The following is a 22,158-nucleotide window of genomic DNA, read 5'->3' as shown; positions in this document are numbered from 1 at the left end:
TGCTAAATGATATTAAGTTGCATTTTGGGTTAGGACTACGTCTTTTTGAACTATACTGCGGGTACAAATCATAATCTAGTGTGACGAAATAGTGTCAGGGTTTAAACGCTTATAATTTGGCCATTTATTGATGGATTTAAATTAATTTTACAACTTTTGATTCAAATTTGACGTATGATTTGTTTTGTATAAATATTATAGAACATTGATCAAACTTTTAGGCTGCAATCAACTAATTATGTGCTTGCTTGCTATGACTATCGACAGAACAGAGTGAGACGACCGGTTGCGAGGTTATAATAGAGCTTACCTGTACGTAGCGTTGACAGGTAATTTTCAGAAAAATCTGGACCAGTTAAAATATACAACCTGGGAAAATCTGGAATGCTACAAAGAATCCTGGTTTTAACATAATGCTATTGTAATCAACGTGATATGGCAATTTCCCATATGAATTGGTCAGTATGATCATCAGGAATTTATTCAAAGTACCAGCATGTTTATGAATTACATGTTTACATAAATTATATAATGTAAATTAATTGCTAAAATCATCCAAAAGTTAAGAAAAGTACTGACACAGTGTGCCCAAAAAGTTTAAATATCCATTCCGAAAGCGAATTCCGATTTCGCACTCTAAACCTATTTCACAAAAAAAATCAAGAGATTTGTGTCTCCTATGTCATGTGTCATCGCGGAGTAGAAAGAAATTATCTTGCTTAATTTCTGCCACTCCGCTGATGTTTTCTTTTTCTAGATTAGATGTTATGCTTTATGCATGATGCTATTTTGCATACTATGCATACTATGCATATTATGCTTTATGCATGATGCTATTTTGCATACATTGCGATATAATTTGTGGAAGTATACATTTAGGATGCATTTAATGCACATTTATAAGTTTTTCACTTTCTGTAACTCCTGTATTACATTACTCATAACAGCAATTCAAACTTAAATGGCTGCTCACGAGTTACCAATAAAAAAGTAGAAGGGCACGAAATAAGCTTGACGTAGGACCGCTAGTGGACGGAATAAATGTGAAGAGCATTTAGTTCTTTTAATTGATCAATTATCTATTACCTCAACTCTTTCCGTTTTGAATTGTAGGCGTACCAAATTTGTAATAATCTATTTCAAAGAGAAAGTTGATTAAGAGAATCAATCAAAATCACTTGCACCCCTGCTTCCAAGTTTGGTTACAAGATTACAACTCTGGAGAGCATTTTGTGTGGTCGTGGGGGTCGTAGTTCTGAATATGAACAAACAATCACAGTTAAATTCTATTCCATCTCTTTACTGATGTAAGCTTAATGGCCCTGAAAAGGGTCGTTTTATTGAAGAGGACATCCATGGCCACTTACGCTTGGCGTGTTTAGTGTAGGTGACAGCACCAAGGACCTCATTTTCCAGGAACACCTTCAGCACACCTCGTAGATCAGACCGGAGATATGTTTGACACCACCACGGCGAGCCAGACGACCGATGGCGGTTATCTCGAAGAACTTTGCGATGACGCTTGGTGCCTCCTTTACCAGACCTTTTCCTCCTTTGCCACGACCAGTCACAGTCAATTGTTGCTTGTTAGGTGTGAAGGAGTGGACTAGCCACCACCTTCTCTTCTGCTGCTATTGCTGTTCACCACGCCGTCCGAAGCGAAAATGAGCTAATGCCATACAGCAGCGCTCTTTTATATCTTTTCAGGTTAAAGCAGAATGATGTGCAACCAAGTGGTATAAAAGCTACAAAGACTCCTCCCATTATGAGTAGTTTGCTATTAAGTAGCGACACTGACTCTTTTCCTTTCGCGTACAAGGCGAATGAGAACGACCCAAATTTGAGTTTAGTTCACTCATAATCGCCAAAAGTGCAGGAACTCAGCGATGAGTAAATTTGTCTCCAGATTTTCCTGTGGAAAATCTAAAAAATTTGCCGGAAAATGAGGAAATTGACGAAAATTTTATCCAGTCTCGGAGTAGTACCAATAGACTGAGTGAATCCAATCTTTACTTTTCTCAAATTCGGGAATTTTTCCCTGGAAAATCCTGGAAAAACCTGGGGAAACATGAGGCAAATTTACTCATCGCTGAGTTCCTGCACTTTATTTCTTATTTCTGAGATAACTAAACTCAAATTTGGGTCGTTTTAATTCGCCGTGATTTCACCTTGAAAGATATCGGCGCCGGTGGTTAGCGTGATTACCTCTCACCCCAGCAGGCTTGGGTTCAATCTCAGTCGGCGCCACCGGCATGTTCTACGACATAACATCCGTTGGTCCCCGGTTGAGTTGATGGGTCGATATGTAGGGTCCAGGTGTGGGAGCTGCCTCCCTGGCGTCGGTAGCATTGGAGCTGAGTACGCTTCCAGTTTGATTACATGAACATTTTGTGTGGTCGTTGGTTCTGAATATGGACAAACAGGCACATGAATTCTATTCCTACTCTTTACTGTAATAAGCTTGGTGACCCTGAAAAGAGCCGTTTTGTTGCCAAAGTTAGTGATGATTTAACCTCCGAAACCAAACAGAGTACGTCTCTGTCACTTCAAAACGTAGATGACATCCATGGCCGCTTACGCTTGGCGTATTTAGTGTAGGTGACAGCATCACGGATCTCATTTTTCAGGAACACTTTCAGCACACCTCGTAAATCAGACCGGAGATACGTCAGACACCGCCACGGCGAGCCAGACGACGGATGGTGGTTATCTCGAAGAATTTGCGTTTGGTTCTGAATATGGCGATGAGTGTGCAAAATATTACGCAATTCCATCTTCCCTATTCGCACGCGCCCGAAGATTGGAGGCGAATGCCACTTCGACTTGTTTCGTCTACTTGCTACTCTCTGACAACTGAGCTGGGGAAGCAGCATATGCATGTAGGTAATTGTTAGATTTGTTAGTTAATTCGACGCTTTTGAACAATGCTGGACATTTACCAGTTTTTCAATAGTTTCTTGTTGAAAATCAACATTCGGAAGCATTCAGTCATATTTCTGATCGATTGGTGATAAAATTATTGAAATTGGACCAAGGGCAGCTGAGTTATTAACGTTCAAAATATTTTTTAATTTGTTACATGTTCCATTTTCGGTTTTCACAAAGTGTACCCCCACATAGAAATCAAAGACGTAGTCCTACGCCAAAATAATTGACACCGTATTCAACGAGAGGTTGCATAGACTGCATACTTAACACTAGACAACTGACAGCACACCACACCAGAAAAAAATTTCACTATGCGAAATGTTACACCGGCAATCGAACCCTCACTTCGTGGCACTCACAATACGCCTGAACGACGCGTGACACAATAATGAATGGAAAGTGAAAACCTTATGAATGTGTATTATTTTTTTGTAGCATTCCACATTTTTCCAGATTGTATATTTTAATTGGTCCAGATTTTTCTGAAAATTACCTGGCAACGCTGCTCACAGAGAAATTTTATAATAATTCCCTGCTTGACCATAAAGCAGTTAAGTTCGGTTGTTGCTCGCTCTGTCGAATTGTTTGGTAAGTTTTTAGTTTGTTCCAAACGTTCGCAGGTTTACTGTGTGTTTATTCGCGCCGTCAGTAGTGTGGTCGCATTGTGTGATGCAGCATTGCCAGATTGTTTTAAAGTTTAACGGTATTAAAGGTTTTAAAAAATTGGTATTTATCGGTATTTATTATTTTAGTTTATTTATATTTTAGCTGTTTTTGAAAGCGGAAATTTTAACTTTTGGACTATGACCGGAAAATTTCGAAAGAAAATTCCGGGGAATGTTTGAATAAGCTTCTAAAAGAACATCCAGAGAAAGAAGAAAGAAATTTGAGGAAAGTTCTAAAAAAAACTTTGAGAATCATCAGGAAACTACCAAGACAAGAATTGCAAAAACTTGTAGTGAATATTCAGAGAAACTATAAAAAAAAATCGGATGTCACATCAAAAGGAAGCCAGAAAAGTTTCAGAAAATGGAAGTAAATTAGAGAGATTAGAGAGAGTCTCATCTAAGTTTAGATAATAAATCGTGTAAAGTTCTGAGACATTTCATGAAATGTTGCAAATATTGTTTTCAAAACCCCAACAACATTGCTTACAAGTTGCTCGTTTGCGTGAAATGAAATATAAGTTTTCGTGAATGAATGTTTACATCACAATTATAATTCAGATTTTTTTTTTTACTGTGTAGGGGAAGCGAGAAGAAGTTCGGAAAACCTTCCAATAAAAGTCTAAAACCTATGGCTTATGGACACACTTCCAGAAGAAGACAGAAGAAACGTCCTGGAGACGCTGACAGACACATTTTAAGGTAGATTGCAAGAAACTTCTGGAGAAATTTGGAAGCCAGAGCGCCTAAGGAACAGTCGAAAGAAACAAAGACATAAATCCGGAAGAAAGAGATTTTTAGAGGATGTTCTAATGATCCATCAAGTTTTCCTGATATTCATGAAACATCCCTGAAGTCCCCGCAATGCCCCTGAAGTTTTCGGAACATTCCTAAAATGCACTCAGGAATATTCCATAATTCCACAGAATTCCTTAAAAGTTCTTGGAATTTTCTTGAAGTTGATGAAGCTGTTTAAGAGTTTTCTGTTCATCCTCCAAGTACTCGGAACTTAAAAAGCACACAATTTCCCATAGAATGTTCTCACAATGTTCTTATGTTCAGTAAGGGAAAATTTACGTTTCCTAAATTTGTGGAACATTGCCCGAGTTTTTCGGAAATCCTTTAAAATATCAGCATTTCCTTGAAATTAATTGATCTGCCCTGATGTTCACGGAGCTTCCTTAAAGTTCTCTCATTTCTCTGAAACAAATGGAACTGTTCTGAAATCCATTAAATTCACCTGAAGTTCTTTAAACTTGTGAAGTTTCCAAAACATTTCTGATGTTTTCGTAAGTTCACTGGAGTTCACTGGACTTTCCTGAAATTTTCGAGTTTTGGAATTTGAGCAGACATTGATGAAACTATCTTTAACTTTTCGGAAATCACTCAAAAGTTTCAGAACTTCTTAAAAGTTCCTGCAGCTAGTGTGAAACCGCAATAAACATCTGGAAACATCCCTGATGTTTAGCGATGGCTGAAGAAGCTGAAATAAGTTTTAGGGAGGAATCGAAAAATAAGTGTAAGGTGGAAGAAAATTCCGGAAGAAAAAAATGAACAAAAACTTTAGGAAGTTAAATCATGTTTAAAAAGTATTTCACGATTTTATAGGAATAACCGGAAAGAGTCATCGACAGTTTTTCGATTCATGGGTAGCCAAAAACCGGTGAAGAAATTGAAACATTAGTCAAAAGAGTATTAAGCATATGGCATTTTCAAAGATGATTGTTTTTCAAAAATTTGAGTTATTCAAAAAGATACAAGTCTCTCGCAGTGATTTTCTCCGAAATTCAAGCACGGGTAGGAAATTATATTTTGATCATTTAAAAAATCGGTATAAATCGGTATACAATTTCAAAAATCGGTATTCTGAGGAATCTTATCTGTATATCGGTATCTAGTTCGGAAATCGGTTTATCTGGCAACGCTGGTGTGATGGGAAGGCAGCGCACCTGGAGCAGGCTCCGTGAGAAAGCAGAGAAGGCTAACAGTAGTGAGGATAGCTCGGTACCTATTTCAAATAGATACGCTACTCTTCCCACCGATAATGGAGATACCACCTCCGTCACGGTGAAGCGGACGAAAAATAAGGGCCAATCCGATGGTGCGAATGGACGCGACGAACGTCAGGGACATCGGTGATTTCGAGGATGCCGTCGAGAATTCTGCCGACCCGAGTGCATCAAAAGTGAAGCTTCCTCCACTGCACAGTGTTGTTTTTTGCCGTTTTCGTGCGCTTGTTTTATAGCTTCTCAAACGTTGATTTTAGGGCTATAGTTTGTTTAAAGATGTTTTTGCATATGTTAATCCGCTTCTTTTGATGTAGACTACCTAAAAGTGAGATTAGGAAAATATTTTTTTTTCTGATTCAGATAGAGACTTAACGTTTTGAATAAAGTTGTAGCAAATGTTATTTTAAGCAACTTTTCTGAACACTCAAAATTTCTAGCTCTTATAAATTATGAGATATGTATCATTTTTTGTGAAAGGCCCCTTTAAATCATGTTTTTTAGTATAACTGATTTTCTAGGCATCCTACAAAATAATTTTTTTCAGTGTAACTTTTTTCGTAGATTTTCAATATATGTAACATATTCTACAAAGTTGTTTGCCGTAAAAAAACATATTTTTGCTGAACATTTCAACATGCTATCTCTTAAAATTAAAATATATGTTCAAAAATTAGACATTTGCAGGAGTTTTTTAGTTATTAACAAATACCTAAAAGATCGCGTGCAGCCACATGTTTTTATAACTTTTCGGCAGTAAAATAAGTATAGATTCAGAATCCTTCCTAGAATTTTGCGCCAATTAGCGCCGGAAATAGTTATTTGAGAAGCAAATACCCCTAAAAATATTGATTATTTAAGAAAAACTGTATTAAATCGCTTATAGTTTGAATTTTACGCTTACTTCTTGACTTCCGCAGCATTATTGATTTTCTAGTGATATATTTATGGTGTGCACTTATCAATAATTCAACCGACTGAAAAATTATCACATAGCTCGCAGCAGCCAACGATAGAACCGAGCTTGATTTTGACATTTAATTCTGTTAACTGGAACAATCAGCAAAATAATATAGATAACTTGTTTGACAGCAAAACTTGCTTTTTCTGGATACAATTCAGCAATTCATTTTGCTGGAACTTGAACTCAAAATTTGGTGCGTATGGACGGACATCTTCTTCAACATGACCAGTGCTCGTCGTAAGTGCCGTAATAAGCCCGAGAAGATCCAAATTCGTGGAAAGTTCATCATCTAGTATGGCGTCTAAACCGCTAGCTATCGTCACCCGGAATGGTTGCTCTGTAAGACCAAAGAAGATTGAGCTTGCTGAGTTCTCCGCAAGCACAGCATTGACGTGACCCTTCTAACCGAGACCCACCTGAAGTCCGGCGACAGCACCTGGATGCCTGACTGCAACATTATCCAGCTTGATCACACCAGCTCCAGGGGTAGTGTAGCGGCCATCGCCAGGAAGGGAATCAAGCTCTGCATTCTGCCCCACCCCTTAGTGTAGAGGTGGAATCGCCAACTGGAAATTTTCGGTTCATAGTTGTTTTCTGCCCTCGGTATAGCAAATTCAAGAACGACCTGACCGCCATCACTCGTACTAGCTCCCGATTCATGAAGCTTGGCGAAATTACCAACGGAACCGGAACGGATGTCTACTATTCGATCACGCACAACATGGACTGTACACTGTGCAGTTTCCGGGCAAACCAACTGTCATCTCTTCAGCGGATGATCCCTCCACCCTGGATTTTTTCCTGTCGTACATGGGACTATCCAAGCCGGAGGCGCACGACGATTTCAGCTCCGACCACCAACCGGTGGTGGCTGAAGTCGGTGTCAACGTGGTTTCTGCTAGAAGCTGCATGCAAAAAGACTACCACCGTATCAACTGGGTGCAGTTCGGACGGATGGTGGACAGAAACATCGACGAAAATCCAACTCCCCAACAAACAATTTGAACTGATTAAAGGCTGCATAAGCCATTTTTTTTTATCTGAAGAAGCATATTTTGCCCGAATAAGCTCTTATGCTCCTTCAAATGTTTGTAGGGTAGGCTATATCCGTGGCTGACGAGGCATGTGTTCGACAAGTTCCTGTGAGGGGTTAGTTTGTTGCTATTGATTCCCAAACCCAATTACTGATTCGGTTGATCTGGGGGAAAAAAAATGGTGAAATGGCCGATCTTTTGGGTATCAGACGGACCCTCCTACAATGTCCAGCCGCGTGGACCATTGAGGGGGGATCTCAAGGCCTCTTTTGGTTGTTCCCGGCAAGCTCGATCTTGAGGTCCCTTTGCGCTCAGGGCTGGCTTTTATCAATTAAATTTGCTTATCAAGGGTCTAGTCACCAGATAAAAAGCTACACTACGCAAACCGTAGTTAAACACATTTTTATTATTAAACTTACAGCAATGGTAGGTGTGTTTGTGGGTACGATGGGCCGGCCGGTTACTGCTGTTGGTGCTGAAGAGTGTGGTGGGACGTCGTGGATTCGCGATCGGTGGTTGGTCATGCGGACCGAAAAGCACCCAATCCAAGACCCAACTTAACTCACACTGATGGTCAGGATTTACAGGAAAGCTTGCTGATTCTCTAGGGGACTCTTGTTCCGGGACAGCTGCCTTCGCTAACCGGTAACGGATCAGCTAAAACAGGAATACAATGGGTCCAGGTTCGACTTTCTCCAATTTAGTAGTGACGGATTTCACGCCAACTCGTCTTCGGAGTTGGCAGCACCCTCTCAGAACCTTATGAAACTTTGTGGGTGTGGAGACTTAGCAATTTTAAGCAACTTTGAGTACTTATTTTTTTCAAAATTTATCTCGCCTAACATTTGATAAGGGTCAAAGTTTTTTGTCGATTTTTTTTCAAATCGGTATAGCTTAAAAATGACAAGCCCTACAAAATAGTGATGTATGGCGAACTTTTAGCAAATAATCTGAAATTTTATAAAAAAATTTAAATAAATTAAAAAATTGGTTTCTACACTCTAAAAAAATATATTTAAAAATTAACAGTCATTTTCCCAAAAATGCTACCCCTCAGATTTGCTTGATATTTTTTCTCATGAAAGGCAATATAATTACCTAACTTTTCTTCATACATCGCAAAGTGGGCGCTTTTAAGGAAAAAAAGTTGTTCGAACAACAACTTTTTCATGTTAATTTTTTTTTAGCGTGTTTCACTCAAAGTCGAATAGTAATACGCGCACAACCTTATTAAAATCCGTTGAAACTTAATGAGCATAAAGATTTTGACCTTTTGATAATCTGGGCGTGCTTAAAACAAAAATCTAGCCTAACATTTGAAAGGGCCTAATACAGAGGATTTTCCTGCATTTCGAATGGTGTTTTAATAAATGAAAACTCTAGTGTTTTTGTTTAGTGCATAATTTATTTTCCTATAATTCTCCATACATAATTTGAGTTTTTCATTGATTATTAGTCTATCGGAAACAGAGTGAAATTTTTCGGAGTTTCCTTTGAATGTGAAAATCGCTTAGTAGAAATTATGTTTTGAGAAATAGGTACAAAACAATGAAATTTTTGTGTACCAGGTATAGTTTTTACATGACTGAACAGCTCCTTGAGTTCATCGGACATCTTTGTGTATTGATCATTTGATATGAAGCAGAAGTTCAATTTTGTTATGCTTGTATCTGTTTGTTTAACTGCCCAGTCATACAGTTCTTGTGGAGTTGTGATTGTGTTTCCATAATCTCGAGCAAGACTTGCTCTCTTTGCCATTCGTTTGAGAGTTCCTCCAATTGCGTCACATGGGCCTTTCCCATGAGACGTTGCGAAGAAGTGCCATTCTGCTTCCAATCCATACTTGGACTTGAAGTTGCACAAACTGGCAAAATTCTTTTTATTTTTGTAATGAGCCGCTGCTAAGCTAAGCTAAGCTAAGCCAAAAATTTATGACTTAAGGCACATCGTACGCAATATTTTGGATAGGAAACCGATGTTCCCTTCCAAAATAATGAATACGAAGAGCATTAAGTCATAACTTTTTGGATTAGCTGCATTATCAAAGTTACCTCCATTATCAAAGACATCCCCGTTTACGGTACATCGAAGCTGCATCTGAATTTTCCCCATGTTTGTGGAGCACGAGCTGCATAAACCGCATATCGTACAGTCGTGAAAATTTGATAGATTGTTCACCGAGGTTGGCCTACCAATCGATCAAATTTGTACGATAAGCGGTTCATCCAGCTCGTGCTCTAAAAAAATGTTGAAAATGAAGTTGTATCTTCGATGTACAATCCTTAAACCACACAGTTGAAACAGTTAAAGTTATTATTATTTACCTAGTGTATCATCAAATTCCTGATGTTCTGATTGCTGATGACTTGTTGATGGTTGCGGCTCTTCAAACTTCCGAGCATGGCTTGATTCTTTTCCATCCGATCGCCTCTTTTTCGGGAGAGGTGTCCTATTGTGCACTAAAATACCACGACACGATTCACAAATACGCATTGTTACATCCAATTGATGATCAAAGCCCCATGAATGTATTTTCTCTATGAGACTTGATGATAAATTACGTAAATTATTGCGGCTGCAATTGGGATTGTTTATGTTGGCACTACATTGCACCCTTTTAATAATCAATTCAGCGGATTTTTCCATTGTTGTATATATAAACACTTTTTCGTTTCAACAACTATGCAGCACTACACTTTCAACAACTATGCACTACAGCAACTATGAGCATTGTTGTGATATCACCAAACTTAAATATTAGATTATGTCGGTAGAAACAGACTGCGGTGCTTTAAGTTTATACCTTATATCTCTCATGTGACTACCTGCGTTGTTATATAACTGCTATATAGCAGGTAACTTAACGATTATTTTAGGCATGTCTTAAATAATCGTTAAGTTACCTGCGCTATTATATGTATTCACTTGAGAGATGAGGTATAAACATATATATGCATATTGCTTACTAATGGACACACCTAATACATAAAAATAAATGAATGATTATTTTTCTAATTAAATTAATCACAAATACATGAATTGAAATCTTTTCATGAATAAAACATACTAAGTGATTTTTACTTAGTTTACCTGTTGATTTGGAACAATTTGAGGGTGGTTTTATAGAAGTTGGATAGAGTGTATGCATATATTATAATACAATCCATCACAGGAAAGTGCAAACCATGCTGAGATGGCTGTTCCTCATTAGAACGTTTTGTTCTGAACTCTTATTGGACGATTTGCAGGTAACTTCTCTGTACCCTTTTCAAATGTTAGGCTAGATTTCGCCCAGATTATCGAAAAGTATACCCATAAAGTTTAATCGAATTTTAATAAGGTTGTGCGCGTATTACTATTCGACTTTGAGTGAAACACGCTAAAAAAAATTAACATGAAAAAGTTGTTGTTCGAACAACTTTTTTTCCTTAAAAGCGCCCACTTTGCGATGTATGAAGAAAAGTTAGGTAATTATATTGCCTTTCATGAGAAAAAATATCAAGCAAATCTGAGGGGTAGCATTTTTGGGAAAATGACTTTTAATTTTTAAATATATTTTTTTAGAGTGTAGAAACCGATTTTTTATTTTATTTAAATTTTTTTATAAAATTTCAGACTATTTGCTAAAAGTTCGCCATACATCACTTTTTGACCGCTATCTTCAACAAGTTAAAAACATCCAAAAGTTACATGGGACGCATATGCATAAAACGGCACTTCATTACCAGGGATTATGATATTTGTAATGATTTAAAACACTTAAACATCTCGAAGCACTTGCTATATTTGGTTATAAATTTAGATTACTACAATGAGAGCCTAATAATCACAAGACTGCTTTTGGCAATGGTCTGATTGATACTAATTGTAAACATTTATGCTTAATTCCAGGTAAACCCGAAGTCTTTGACTATTCATATACTGGTAAGTGGTTTCAAAATTTTAAAATAACAAATCCTACACATATCAGAAATTGTTACTGTTCGCAAAGACTAAGAACACTTGCTCCAATGTCGTCTGCCCCAGTGAATACTCTTCGATGCCCAGCAGCTCCTTCGATGCTTCCATAATACCAAACATGGCGGACCAGGTGAGATCGCTTCGTGGAATATGGTAGCTGAGCGAGTTTTGCAAATCCTCCCTGAAATTACAAGGAAACATTATTTTCGATCATACCTTTCAAAAAAGATGCATCCAATGGCCATACTTCAATACCGCATCCCGGAAGCGGTCCGCAACGAACGCCTTCACCGCCGCCGATCGCAACAACAGTTCATCCTTTCCTGGGCCCTGCACCATCTTGATGTGCAACAGAAAGCCGCCAGAAAATTTGTTCTTCAAATGTTGCGTAGATCCCAGGCACTTAAATTCCCCACCGACCATAATGGCCAAGCGGGTGCACAACGCTTCGCACTCGTCCATGCTGTGCGTAGTCAGGATGATCGTCCTTCCGGCGTCCCGCAATCGGTTGATCATATTCCACAGTTGCCGCTTCGCTCCAGGATCCATCCCACTGGTCGGTTCATCGAGAAAGATCACCGAAGGACTACCGATCAACGCCAGTGCCGTACTGAGCTTCCGTTTCGTCCCTCCACTGTATGCTCGGACTGGTTTATTCAGATACTTCGTAAGTCCCAATTCTTCGGCAAGCGATTGTACAACCGCACCAATTTCACTTCCAGCGATGCCACGAAGCATTGCGAAAATCCGTAGGGTTTCCATTCCGGTTAGCTCGTCCAGTAGCCCGTCGAACTGAGGGCAGTACCCAACGTGTTGGTAGACTCCCGATATGTTCGACTTGACGCTAACTCCGTTGATCCAGACGTCTCCGAAGGAAATGGTTTCGTCACCGGTCATCATTCGGAATGCTGTAGTCTTACCGGCTCCGTTAACCCCAAGCAGCCCGAAACATTCGGAGTGATGCGTTCCAAGAGATAGCCACTTGACGGCGGAAACGGGACCAAAATTCTTGGTTAGGTTGCGCATTACGAGACTGTGGGTACCGATGTCGGAGTCAGTCATCTGCGAAACTCGACTCTTCTCCAGCAGGACATCCGAGTCCATGTGCTGTTGGGGGACTGCGTAGCGGAAGTCTTTTGTTGGATTGATCTTGGACCATAGGCGGTAGAACAGTTTATGCTCGATACTCCAGACGAGCAAGAAGCATATGGTTCCCGTAGCGATCATGAAGCTAAGTTCTTTAAGCATTCCGTTGGAAGAGAAGTTGAAGAGATCCGAGCAGCATTGTGGCTGTTGTTTGCATAGTTGATCCATGGTACAGCTGGGATTCTCGTCACATATGGTTTTGCATTTTGCCTCGAAGTTGACGTAATCGTTGAACTTTTCCAAGGTGAGAAATAGAGAAATGGTTGGAATGAACATAAAACCGTAGCCGATGAGATCGGCCAATTTGTTAAATCCGATGTTATCCAATAAGAGCCGCAGGATTAGTAGACCTATCGCACCAATTCCGAGGATGAGCAGAACTCTGGAGTCACCGGAGGCGGGATTACTAATCCAGAAAGAGAACAGGTAGATCATTGCTAGAGTAGCGAATGCGAAGATGAAAAAGATGAACAGTAGAGTAGCAAGTTGTTGAGGATTACTCCAACCGTCGACTTGGTACCCAAACAGCATTACTAAGATGACCAGGCAGCTGAGCTTGAAGACCACGAGGTCCCACATGAAGTTGACGAACCAATAGAGTTCCGTCTTGAGACCACTCACGACCTGGAGCAATTTCACCCGAGTGGTTCGCTCCCGGATGTAGAAGTTCACGTAGGAGGATGGAACGTACGCCATGATTAATACGATCGCCAAGACAATGTTAAGGAATTTAAGATAATCGCCATTGACCGAGGGATCTCCGTTGTGTTTTGCTGCCCGAGGAAGGGGATGGTTGATGGGTGTGATGCTGCAGGATGGGCATACGGTGTGAAGAATCGAATTGAAGATCAGATTCAACGCCAGTGGGGCTGAGTGGAAGTCCTTGGCGTTGAACCATCCAGTGTAGGAGTCGTTGGAGAAGCTAGCTCCCACTAACATCCGAGAGTTGTACTCCAAAATGGACTGGTTGAACTAAAATTAGATACGGAATTAGATGTGGTAGCCTCAAGAAAGAAAGCCTTACCTTGTTCAAAATGTATGACTCAATGTCCCCATCGATAATATCCAACTGTTGACCATTACGGAACAAGCGTTTGTATTCGAATTCTACAGTCGATAAGTTGTGGAACCTTTCGAGAACGCTAAGTGAACTTCTGTAAGTATCTAATGATAGCTCCAACGGTGGAAGAGAGTCGTCCGTCTTCAGTTGTATGGGAAAGGCGAAGAGGATCATAATCACGATCGGTACTATAAACGTCTGCCAACAGAATTGCATCCATGATCGCTTGGTACAGAGGAACTTTTTTAGCACCTGTGCTTTGATTTGGCTTATCACGTCACTCTGAAGAACGTTGGATCCGATGAGTAGACTGTGCGGTTCGGTGGCTAAAAATAGGATTTTGTTGTTTTGATTTCACCATGATTAACCCGTTTAAGGAATCCTTTACCTGTTCTAGCTTCCAGCTGAACCACATCCTCGGCCAGGAGATTCCCGTCATCACTTTGTCGAAGATGAGAGTCAGTACCAGCTCTGAAATGATAACAAATGCTTTAACCCAGGATCTGTTTCTGCATTTTCTGATCTTACTTCATGAAAACCTCTTCCAAAGTGGTAAAAGATACACCGTAGCTCATAATTCCACACGATTCCATATTGCTTTCCAACTGCTTCAGCATTGGTTCAAAACTTTGAATGTACTTTTTTGCAAGTAGAAGCTGCACCTCAGACGAGCTTTCGCTATCGATCGCCACACTTGGAATATGCTTCCGAAGTAACTCCAGTAGACATGTTTCAGAGTATTTCCTTCCCTTCACACAAACCAATCGGTAGCCAACTCCAAATGCGTTCTTCAAGAAGAACGGCGACCCGCTGGCCGTCAGTTTACCATCAGCCAAGATAGCAATCCGGTCGCCCAATACATCTGCCTCGTTCATGTAATGCGTTGACAATAGGATTGTCTTATTTTGCTTCTCCTCGAGTAGGAAATCCCATAGGGCATGCCTCGCGGTAGGATCAACCCCGGTACTCGGTTCATCCAAGAGCACCACTTTTGGACTACCACACATTGCCATACCAACGGATAGTTTCCGCTTCATACCTCCCGAAAGCGTAGACGACTCCGTTCGAGCCTTTTCCATCAACCCCAACCGATTGATATACCTATCTACTTCCGGTCGTGCTTGATCTGGCGCAACGCCCTTCAGCCGTGCAGCAAACTCCAAGTGTTCGTGAACTGTCAATTCGTCAAACAGTATATTATGCTGTGGACAGAAACCCATCGATGTTCGTGCATCATCCATACTTCTTCGAATATCGTACCCATTGATCAACGCCGTTCCTGAACTCGGCGAGAACATCCCAGTCAGCATGGACATGGTAGTTGTTTTTCCCGCCCCATTATGTCCCAGCAATACGGTAATCTGGCCTTCGTATAGGTTCAAATTCAATCCACCCACCGCCACCTTGTCAGCTCCGTAGACTTTGCGCAGGTTCCGGATCTGTACTCCAGCTCCACTGGTCTGAGGCTCCTCCTCAAAGTAACTCGATCTTTCCATCGGTTCAAGCAATTCATCGTTCTCTTTCGAATAACCCGCACCCCAAAAGTCCCTCGTTAAAGGAAAATACCAAGGTTTGGCCACACCAAACTTTCCGGGCATGATCTGCTCCAGGTAGATCGTGAGAATCAAATATAGCACGATGTTAGACAACAGCATCGCAATCGAGACAGAAAGCGTGTACGAATTGTTAAGCTCGGTCGTCGTGAATAATGTCTTCCACGTCAATCCGACCCTGGCCATTTCCAGTCGGATTATGTCATCCATTCCAAAGCCCATCGCCGGATTGGTCAGCAGCGAATGGACAATTTTTCCCCATAACGGTGCATTCTCGGGAAGGGCTATGAACGAAGCGATCCAGAGCAACGATGCCAGCGTAACGGCCATGGAAGCTTTGTTGAAGAAGACACTAACCAGAAAGCAGAAACAGATCACCGCCGAGCAGTACAGGGTTAGGAAAGCCCAAACGAGGAAACAATTTGAATATGGGAAAACAGAGACGCGCAGCATGACAGTGATGGCTGTTATCGGGATGAGAGTCAGAAGGAGGAGTACGACGTACCACGCGGCCCATTGGATCCAACCGGGTAGGCCCATCAGCTTCATGGATTCCTTGAGCTGCCGTTCCTTTTCCATTGCAATGTACTTGACGGTGTTGATAAAGAAGTAGAAAAAGACGAGGCGGAGCCATAGGGGCAACACGATAGGCAAAATTGCGAACAGGTCATCGTCTACCGTGGTTGGATAGGGGAGTCGCTGCGAAAAATAACATAGTGTAATAGCAATTGCATTACCAATGAACGATCATCTTACCTGAATGTTCATGGACGGTGGTAAATTCGCTTCCGGGGCAAGTTTGCCGATCAAGGCTCGTGATACGGCTGTTTGGACGGCGAGAAATTGTTCCTCCCAGTAGCTCGGAGGTCCTCCATCGGCTATCAGGGGGGCGATATTGGAAACGGAGAATGTAGTCGCCAGGTTATTCGTGTTCCAGTCGTTCAACGGCTGACCCTGCGATGGGAATCGGAGCTCGGCCGGAAAGCGCAATTTGAAGGTTGTAGCATTGGATAGTTTTGATATGCTCTGCAAGAACAAAAAGAAGGTTACGGAAAAAGGATTCCATTGGGTAAGTTGATTGAAGACTTACTTTTGAATTATCTCCGAAATCGATTCCGCATAGGTAGCTGGCGTTGACTAGGGCCCTTTGCATTTCAAGGGAGCTGTTGAATCCATCGCACGTCGGTATCCCAAGCGCAGAGCAAGCTTTGCCAACGATTTCTTCGAATACTCCGTTGTTGGGGGTGTACGCTAGCCGCTTTAGACTGTTTGGGATTCTGAGAGAGGTAAAACAGTTATGACATTTTTACGTTTAGGTTGCTCCGAAGAGATCATTGGAATGCATCTATTCCATTAGGCGCTTTAGACTTTAGGCTGAAGAAAATTTCGGAGAAGTGATCAAGACCCATGGAAGTATAAGCCATTCGAACAATCTTGAACCATGTTGGATACTTGTATGTGAACTGAGGGCTTTAAGATTGCTTTCATGATCCTCAACGGTGATACAGCAGAAATCGAAAGAGGCACGGCAACATACCTGGGAGCACGCGCAGAAGAGAAGTTGAGGAGGACATCGGTCGGCTGAAGAACAACAAAGCAACTGGTGTAGATCAACTACCAAGTGAGCTATTAAAATACGGTGGTAAGCATTGGCTAGAGCGCTGCACTGGGTAATTGCCAAGATTTGGAGGAGGAGATATTACCAGAGGAGTGGATGGAAGGTGTTGTATGCCCAATCTACAAAAAGGCCGACAAGTTCGATTGCTTCAACTACCGCGGGATCACACTGCTGAGCGCTGCCTACAAGGTACTCTCCCAAGTTATATGCTGCTGCCTGTCACCATTTGCAAGAGAGTTCGTAGGGCAATACCAGGCGGGATTCATGGTTGCCCGTGCTACCACGGACCAAATTTTTGCGATTCGGCAGGTTCTGCAGAAATGCCGCGAATACAACGTGCCCACTCAACATTTGTTCATCGATTTCAAATCCGCATACGACACAATCGATCGAGATCAGCTATGGCAGATTATGCTCGGGTACGGATTTCAAGATAAACTGTCGCGATTGGTCAAGGCGACGATGGATCGAGTGATGTACGTTGTTCGAGTATCGGGGACACTCTCGAATCCCTTTGAATCTCGAAGGGGGTTACGGCAATGTGATGGACTTTCATATCTGCTATTTAACATCGCGTTAGAAGGTGCGATAAGAAGAGTTCGGATAGACACGAGTGGCATGATTTTCAGGAAGTCCATCAAGCTCGTTGGCTTCGCCAATGTCATCGACATCATGGCACGGAACTTTGAGACGATGACGGAAACATATATCAGACTGAAGGCTGAAGCTTGGCGGATAGGACAACGCATCGATGACGAAATACTTGAGAAGAAGAGGTTCTAGGAAAGACATTGCTAGCCACCCATTCCGAGTTCAGAACCCCGAGACGGAATCGGGGTGATGGACAAATTCGTGTATTTGGGCTCGCTGGTGACCGCCGAGAAAATCTAAGATGAATTTTGGCCCCTGCCGTGCCTGCTTTGGACTACGGTCGAATAAAGAAGCTGATTAGACCATTGGTCCTCTACAGCCACCAGACCTGGACCAACACTAGTTGTTTTCGAACGGATGGTGTTGCGTACGATCTACGGTGGAGTGCAGATAGATGGCGAAACGTTGAGGAGGTGAATGAACCATGAATTTCACCAGGTGCAGGGAAAACCATCCATCGTCAACACTGCAAAAATTGGCGACTATGGTGGACAGCGCACGACGGAATGCCGGACGACGACCCAGTGAAAATGGTTCTCGAAAGTGACTCAACAGGAACAAAAAGAAGAAGCGCGCAGTGACACCTTGCCTACTGCCAAGTAGAAGATGACCTGCGAAACCTTCGCAGTCTACGAGGCTGGCGAAGTGTGGCCATGGATCGAGTAGAGTGGAGACGACTTCTTCGGACAGAATAGGACAACAAGGCCTTAGCCTGATTTGTAAGTATGTTCTAGAACATTTTACGGGCTGTCCTGTCCAAACGGTTGCTGCGATAGATATTCGATGGATCCGACCAACATTTCGTTCCATTAGCGTTTGACTTTGATTAAATTGGGGAAGCTACTTGGTCAGCCAGTGCAGCAAAGTGCGATGGAATCAGATGCAGTAGAAACTAATCTGCAAATGCAAAACTATAGATTACAAAACATAAATAGCTTGAGTTTGATTTAACTTACAGGTTTACGAAATCTTGTGCAACGTTGCTAAACTCGATCCACCATCTTTGTTGTTGTTGATGTAATTTGCACTGACCTACTACTTTTCATACGAACGTCTTATGACTTTTTGACAATTGGGTTCTTTAATTTTGAAAAATTTATCGGTTTTTATATATCATCCGAAAGAGCTTCGTTTTCTGAGCACAGCTATATTTTTTTCGAACCCACATACATTCATCTTGATTTTTAAATCAAGATTTAAAGCAAAATAATAACTTCACTGTTTGACACTAAACTAACAACCTGACAGCTCGCTCCCATACAAAGTGACACCGAGGGGCGCTAATAAGGTGATTTTTGCTAATGTAATCGTACTAATTTAAAATAGTTCCAATGTAGAAAAATTGATGAAATTTTGGGTTTGGGTTCCATTTTTAATGCAGATTACGAATATGCATTTATCTCAATACCATTAAAGAACCCAATTCATATGATAGGTTTATGGAAACCATGGAAACCACATGTTTTTCGTACACCTTTTATTGTATACAACCATAAATGCTGTAGATGGAGTATGAATTCATAATATACTTATGAAATTGGATGGAGCTCACATTTCGATGTGTTCATACGATGCAGCTTATGAAAATTAAAGGGATAGTTTCCTCAGTGTATAAGTTCCAAAGAGTGAAGAGGCTCTGCTCTAAATCTTGATTTAAAAATCAATATGACAGTCTATGGGTTATATGGGATAATGGACAAAATATGTTCAACTGTCAAAAAACACTCCAGTCGTAAGAAGATGAACCAACCTGAAAATCCTTATTATAATGATATAAAAAACGACAACATTCAAGAAATTGCAAAAACTATTTCGCGTGAATCATCCCACTTCATTTAGTGCTGAACAAACACACGGTCGGTGCTTTACCACGATGACGTCACCGCAAATAAAACGCTTGCACAGAGTGGAAACGGAAGCACTTTTCATCGATATCAACATTGATGTATCCACTCTCGCTTTGGAATCGGGGGGGCTTCAATGTATGTTATCAAACAAATGCCTCCCAACTACCCCTTCCAGTCCACCCGCAGCACTTTCACTCACCTGGCACCATTGTCGCTCAACCCATCCACACTGAGCGATGGGTATCGCTGCGGCCCGCTTGTTTGCGGATGCGATGGCAACAGCAGCACAACTGAAAACACCAAAATTGGCAATCCGATCTCGAAACACGTCCGCCAACGGTGCCGTTTGTGGATCAGGAAGTTCTTCCACAGCAGCAGCACAAACTTGTCCCAGTTGGATGTCATTTTCGGGGCAGATTATCACTGGTTAGAGCTGTAGCTGTAGGTTTTAAAATGGCAAACTATTTCGAAATGATTAGCACACTGACAGCCGACGGACGGGACGGAACGAACGAACGACTCGATTCGGTTTGTTGTTATGACTGGTCGCGTGAGAGTGTACTGATTGACTGTGTTGTGCTCGCTCCTGGCTATGCACAGCTCAGATGCGTTGCGAGTCTCTCTCGCTCAGTTGGCGGTGGATGAGAGTAACTACGATACATTTTAGGTTAGGAAACAGAGGTTGTTTGAATGGAGAACGGAAAATGGGTTTTAATTTTAATTAAAAGAGGAATTCATTTTTAAAATGTTAAAATTTCAACATTCTGTAGAACAGTTACGAAATAAATGGAATTCCATTTACACAAATTGCGTTTCACTCAAACCAACTGAATGTCTCTCTTTTTCGTTACTATTCTCATACATCATTATTCTCATAGAGTATCTGGCGTGTTTGTTGTGTTTATAGCTTGATCTCTATTTTGGTTTAGTATGGCTGTCTGGCACTGCGCTGCCGTTGTATGACAATGTGACGTAAATCCAGTAGTGAATTGTTCAGAAAACCTCGTAATGATTCAGAAAATTTGCAAACTGTATGGCTTATGTCACTTTGTCTAGAATTCTGCGTTCGATAGTTCTGCTGGGAACTAGATTGAGTGATTGCAGCTTAGGATAATACATAAAGGTGTCCGATTTGCAATTTGATGTTTTTGTGGTGCAGAAAAGGTTTCCGCGTGAAATTCCGTCTTATTTCGGGGTATCAACATCAGTCGAGAGGGAAATCGTCGTTTTTTTTTTTTTTTAGATTTGCATGCGACAGGGCATTGTTTACTGGCGCGGGTATTGTGGGTTTCCCAATTACCCGGTTCAAGCTTCAGTTGGCTGCGGTGAATCTTCTTTTCCTTCTAGCCCTGAATGGACAGTGTAAATAAGGACGTCTAAGTGATGTTTTGCTGTATCTGTTGTGGACTCCTTATCTTGCCTCAAAAGTTATTCTTTTTAAAGTAATGATATTCACAATATTAACGGCACCACTACAGAGCATGAGATTTGATCAAATTATTCCGACTATTTGTCCAACGCCACCAGCAGGTTGAGCAGTTGAGGATGACACACACACACAAGTTTTTGTGTGATGCAGAAATCGAATATGGTGAAAAGTTAAAGCTGGCCATACAGGCGTTTACGTCACTTTTTCATCTCACGGCAATGCAGCGTGGCGTCGCGATAACTTGCCTTCCGCGTGAAAATTTATTCACGGCTCACGAGCTGACCCTGCCTGCGAGCGGGAGAAAACGGCTGTAAAAAAAGAAACGTGCAAATGAGCGACTGGTTGGTGAGTCACGCTTTTTAGCATGAAGTGAGAATAGCCATAATGTTATCTGAAAAACTGGCTTAAGAATAAATCAGGATTGGGAAACCAAAATGAAGCTGAACATTGGATTAGGGCCTATTGAACTGTTTACACTTATGCTAGTTTACTAGCTCAACCAGCTAGCACGAATTTCAGTTGTTGCTGAAATCTCATACTGGTAGATGCTGACGCCTTGTTTGCATTATGCTGGCTTCTTTCTAGTACAATTCCAGTACACCAGCGCTAGTTAACCAGCGTATATGTAAACAACACATTGCATTATGCTGACTTCTTTTTAGTACAGTTCTAGCAAATCAGTACAGATGTAAACACCACATTGTTGTGGTGTTTAAATATACTACAATATGGATATTTGCTCAACGGAAACTACACGTAGATGCTGAAAATCGATACCCAACGCCATATGTAGGGTATTTGAAACCAGAAGCCACCATTTCGGATTTCAGGATGGCATCGGACATTGATTTTCGGCCTCTAGATATCACCCCGATTCCAAAAATACTCATATTCAGCCATTACATAGCAAAGCGATACAGTGCACACTGGGGACAAAATCGAAACAATGTGTTAAAATTCAATAACTTCGGTGCTCGCTGGAACAAGAGACTAAAAAATAGTCATTCTTATAGAAAAAAGTCTCAGGAATCGATTGGAGTGGGTTTCATCTCGGGCACGATAGGGTAAGTTAGACCAATAGACGGATGATTTCTTTGGCAAAGTTGATCAGGAGGTCAAGGACTGTTGGATGATGGACAGAAAAATTCGGAATTTTTCCGCTAGGCAGCGCTAGTGAGCATTCGAAGTGTATATGTTTGTGCTGCTGTATCTCAAGATCCTGACTATTTAGACGGATGATTTCTTGGACAAAGTTGATCAAGGGGTCAAGGACTGTTGGATGATGGACAGAACAATT

The 22,158-nt window shown here is 41.3% G+C and overlaps 2 protein-coding genes across 3 annotated transcripts in view; one reads left to right on the top strand and one right to left on the bottom strand.

Annotated features, from left to right (window-relative positions):
* The window catches only part of RhoGEF3 (Rho guanine nucleotide exchange factor 3), a 623,028-nt gene that overhangs the window by 247,207 nt on the left and 353,663 nt on the right, over positions 1-22,158 (top strand). The window lies entirely within an intron of this gene.
* On the bottom strand, positions 11,418-19,988 carry LOC135714302 (phospholipid-transporting ATPase ABCA1-like). Its single transcript, XM_065237639.1, has 8 exons — positions 19,632-19,988; positions 16,407-16,593; positions 16,073-16,342; positions 14,292-16,015; positions 14,152-14,234; positions 13,728-14,089; positions 11,805-13,675; positions 11,418-11,738 (listed from the first exon to the last, which is right to left on the bottom strand). The coding sequence occupies exons 1-8, from the start codon at positions 19,835-19,837 to the stop codon at positions 11,564-11,566; spliced, it is 4,878 nt and encodes a 1,625-aa protein (XP_065093711.1). The 5' UTR covers positions 19,838-19,988; the 3' UTR covers positions 11,418-11,563.

This window comes from Ochlerotatus camptorhynchus, unplaced genomic scaffold (assembly GCF_037179485.1).
Source record: "Ochlerotatus camptorhynchus isolate MF236.1 unplaced genomic scaffold, CSIRO-AGI_Acam_v1.1 ptg000639l, whole genome shotgun sequence".
Classification (NCBI taxonomy): Eukaryota; Metazoa; Arthropoda; class Insecta; order Diptera; family Culicidae; genus Ochlerotatus; species Ochlerotatus camptorhynchus.
This window is presented reverse-complemented; position numbering and strand designations above follow the sequence as displayed.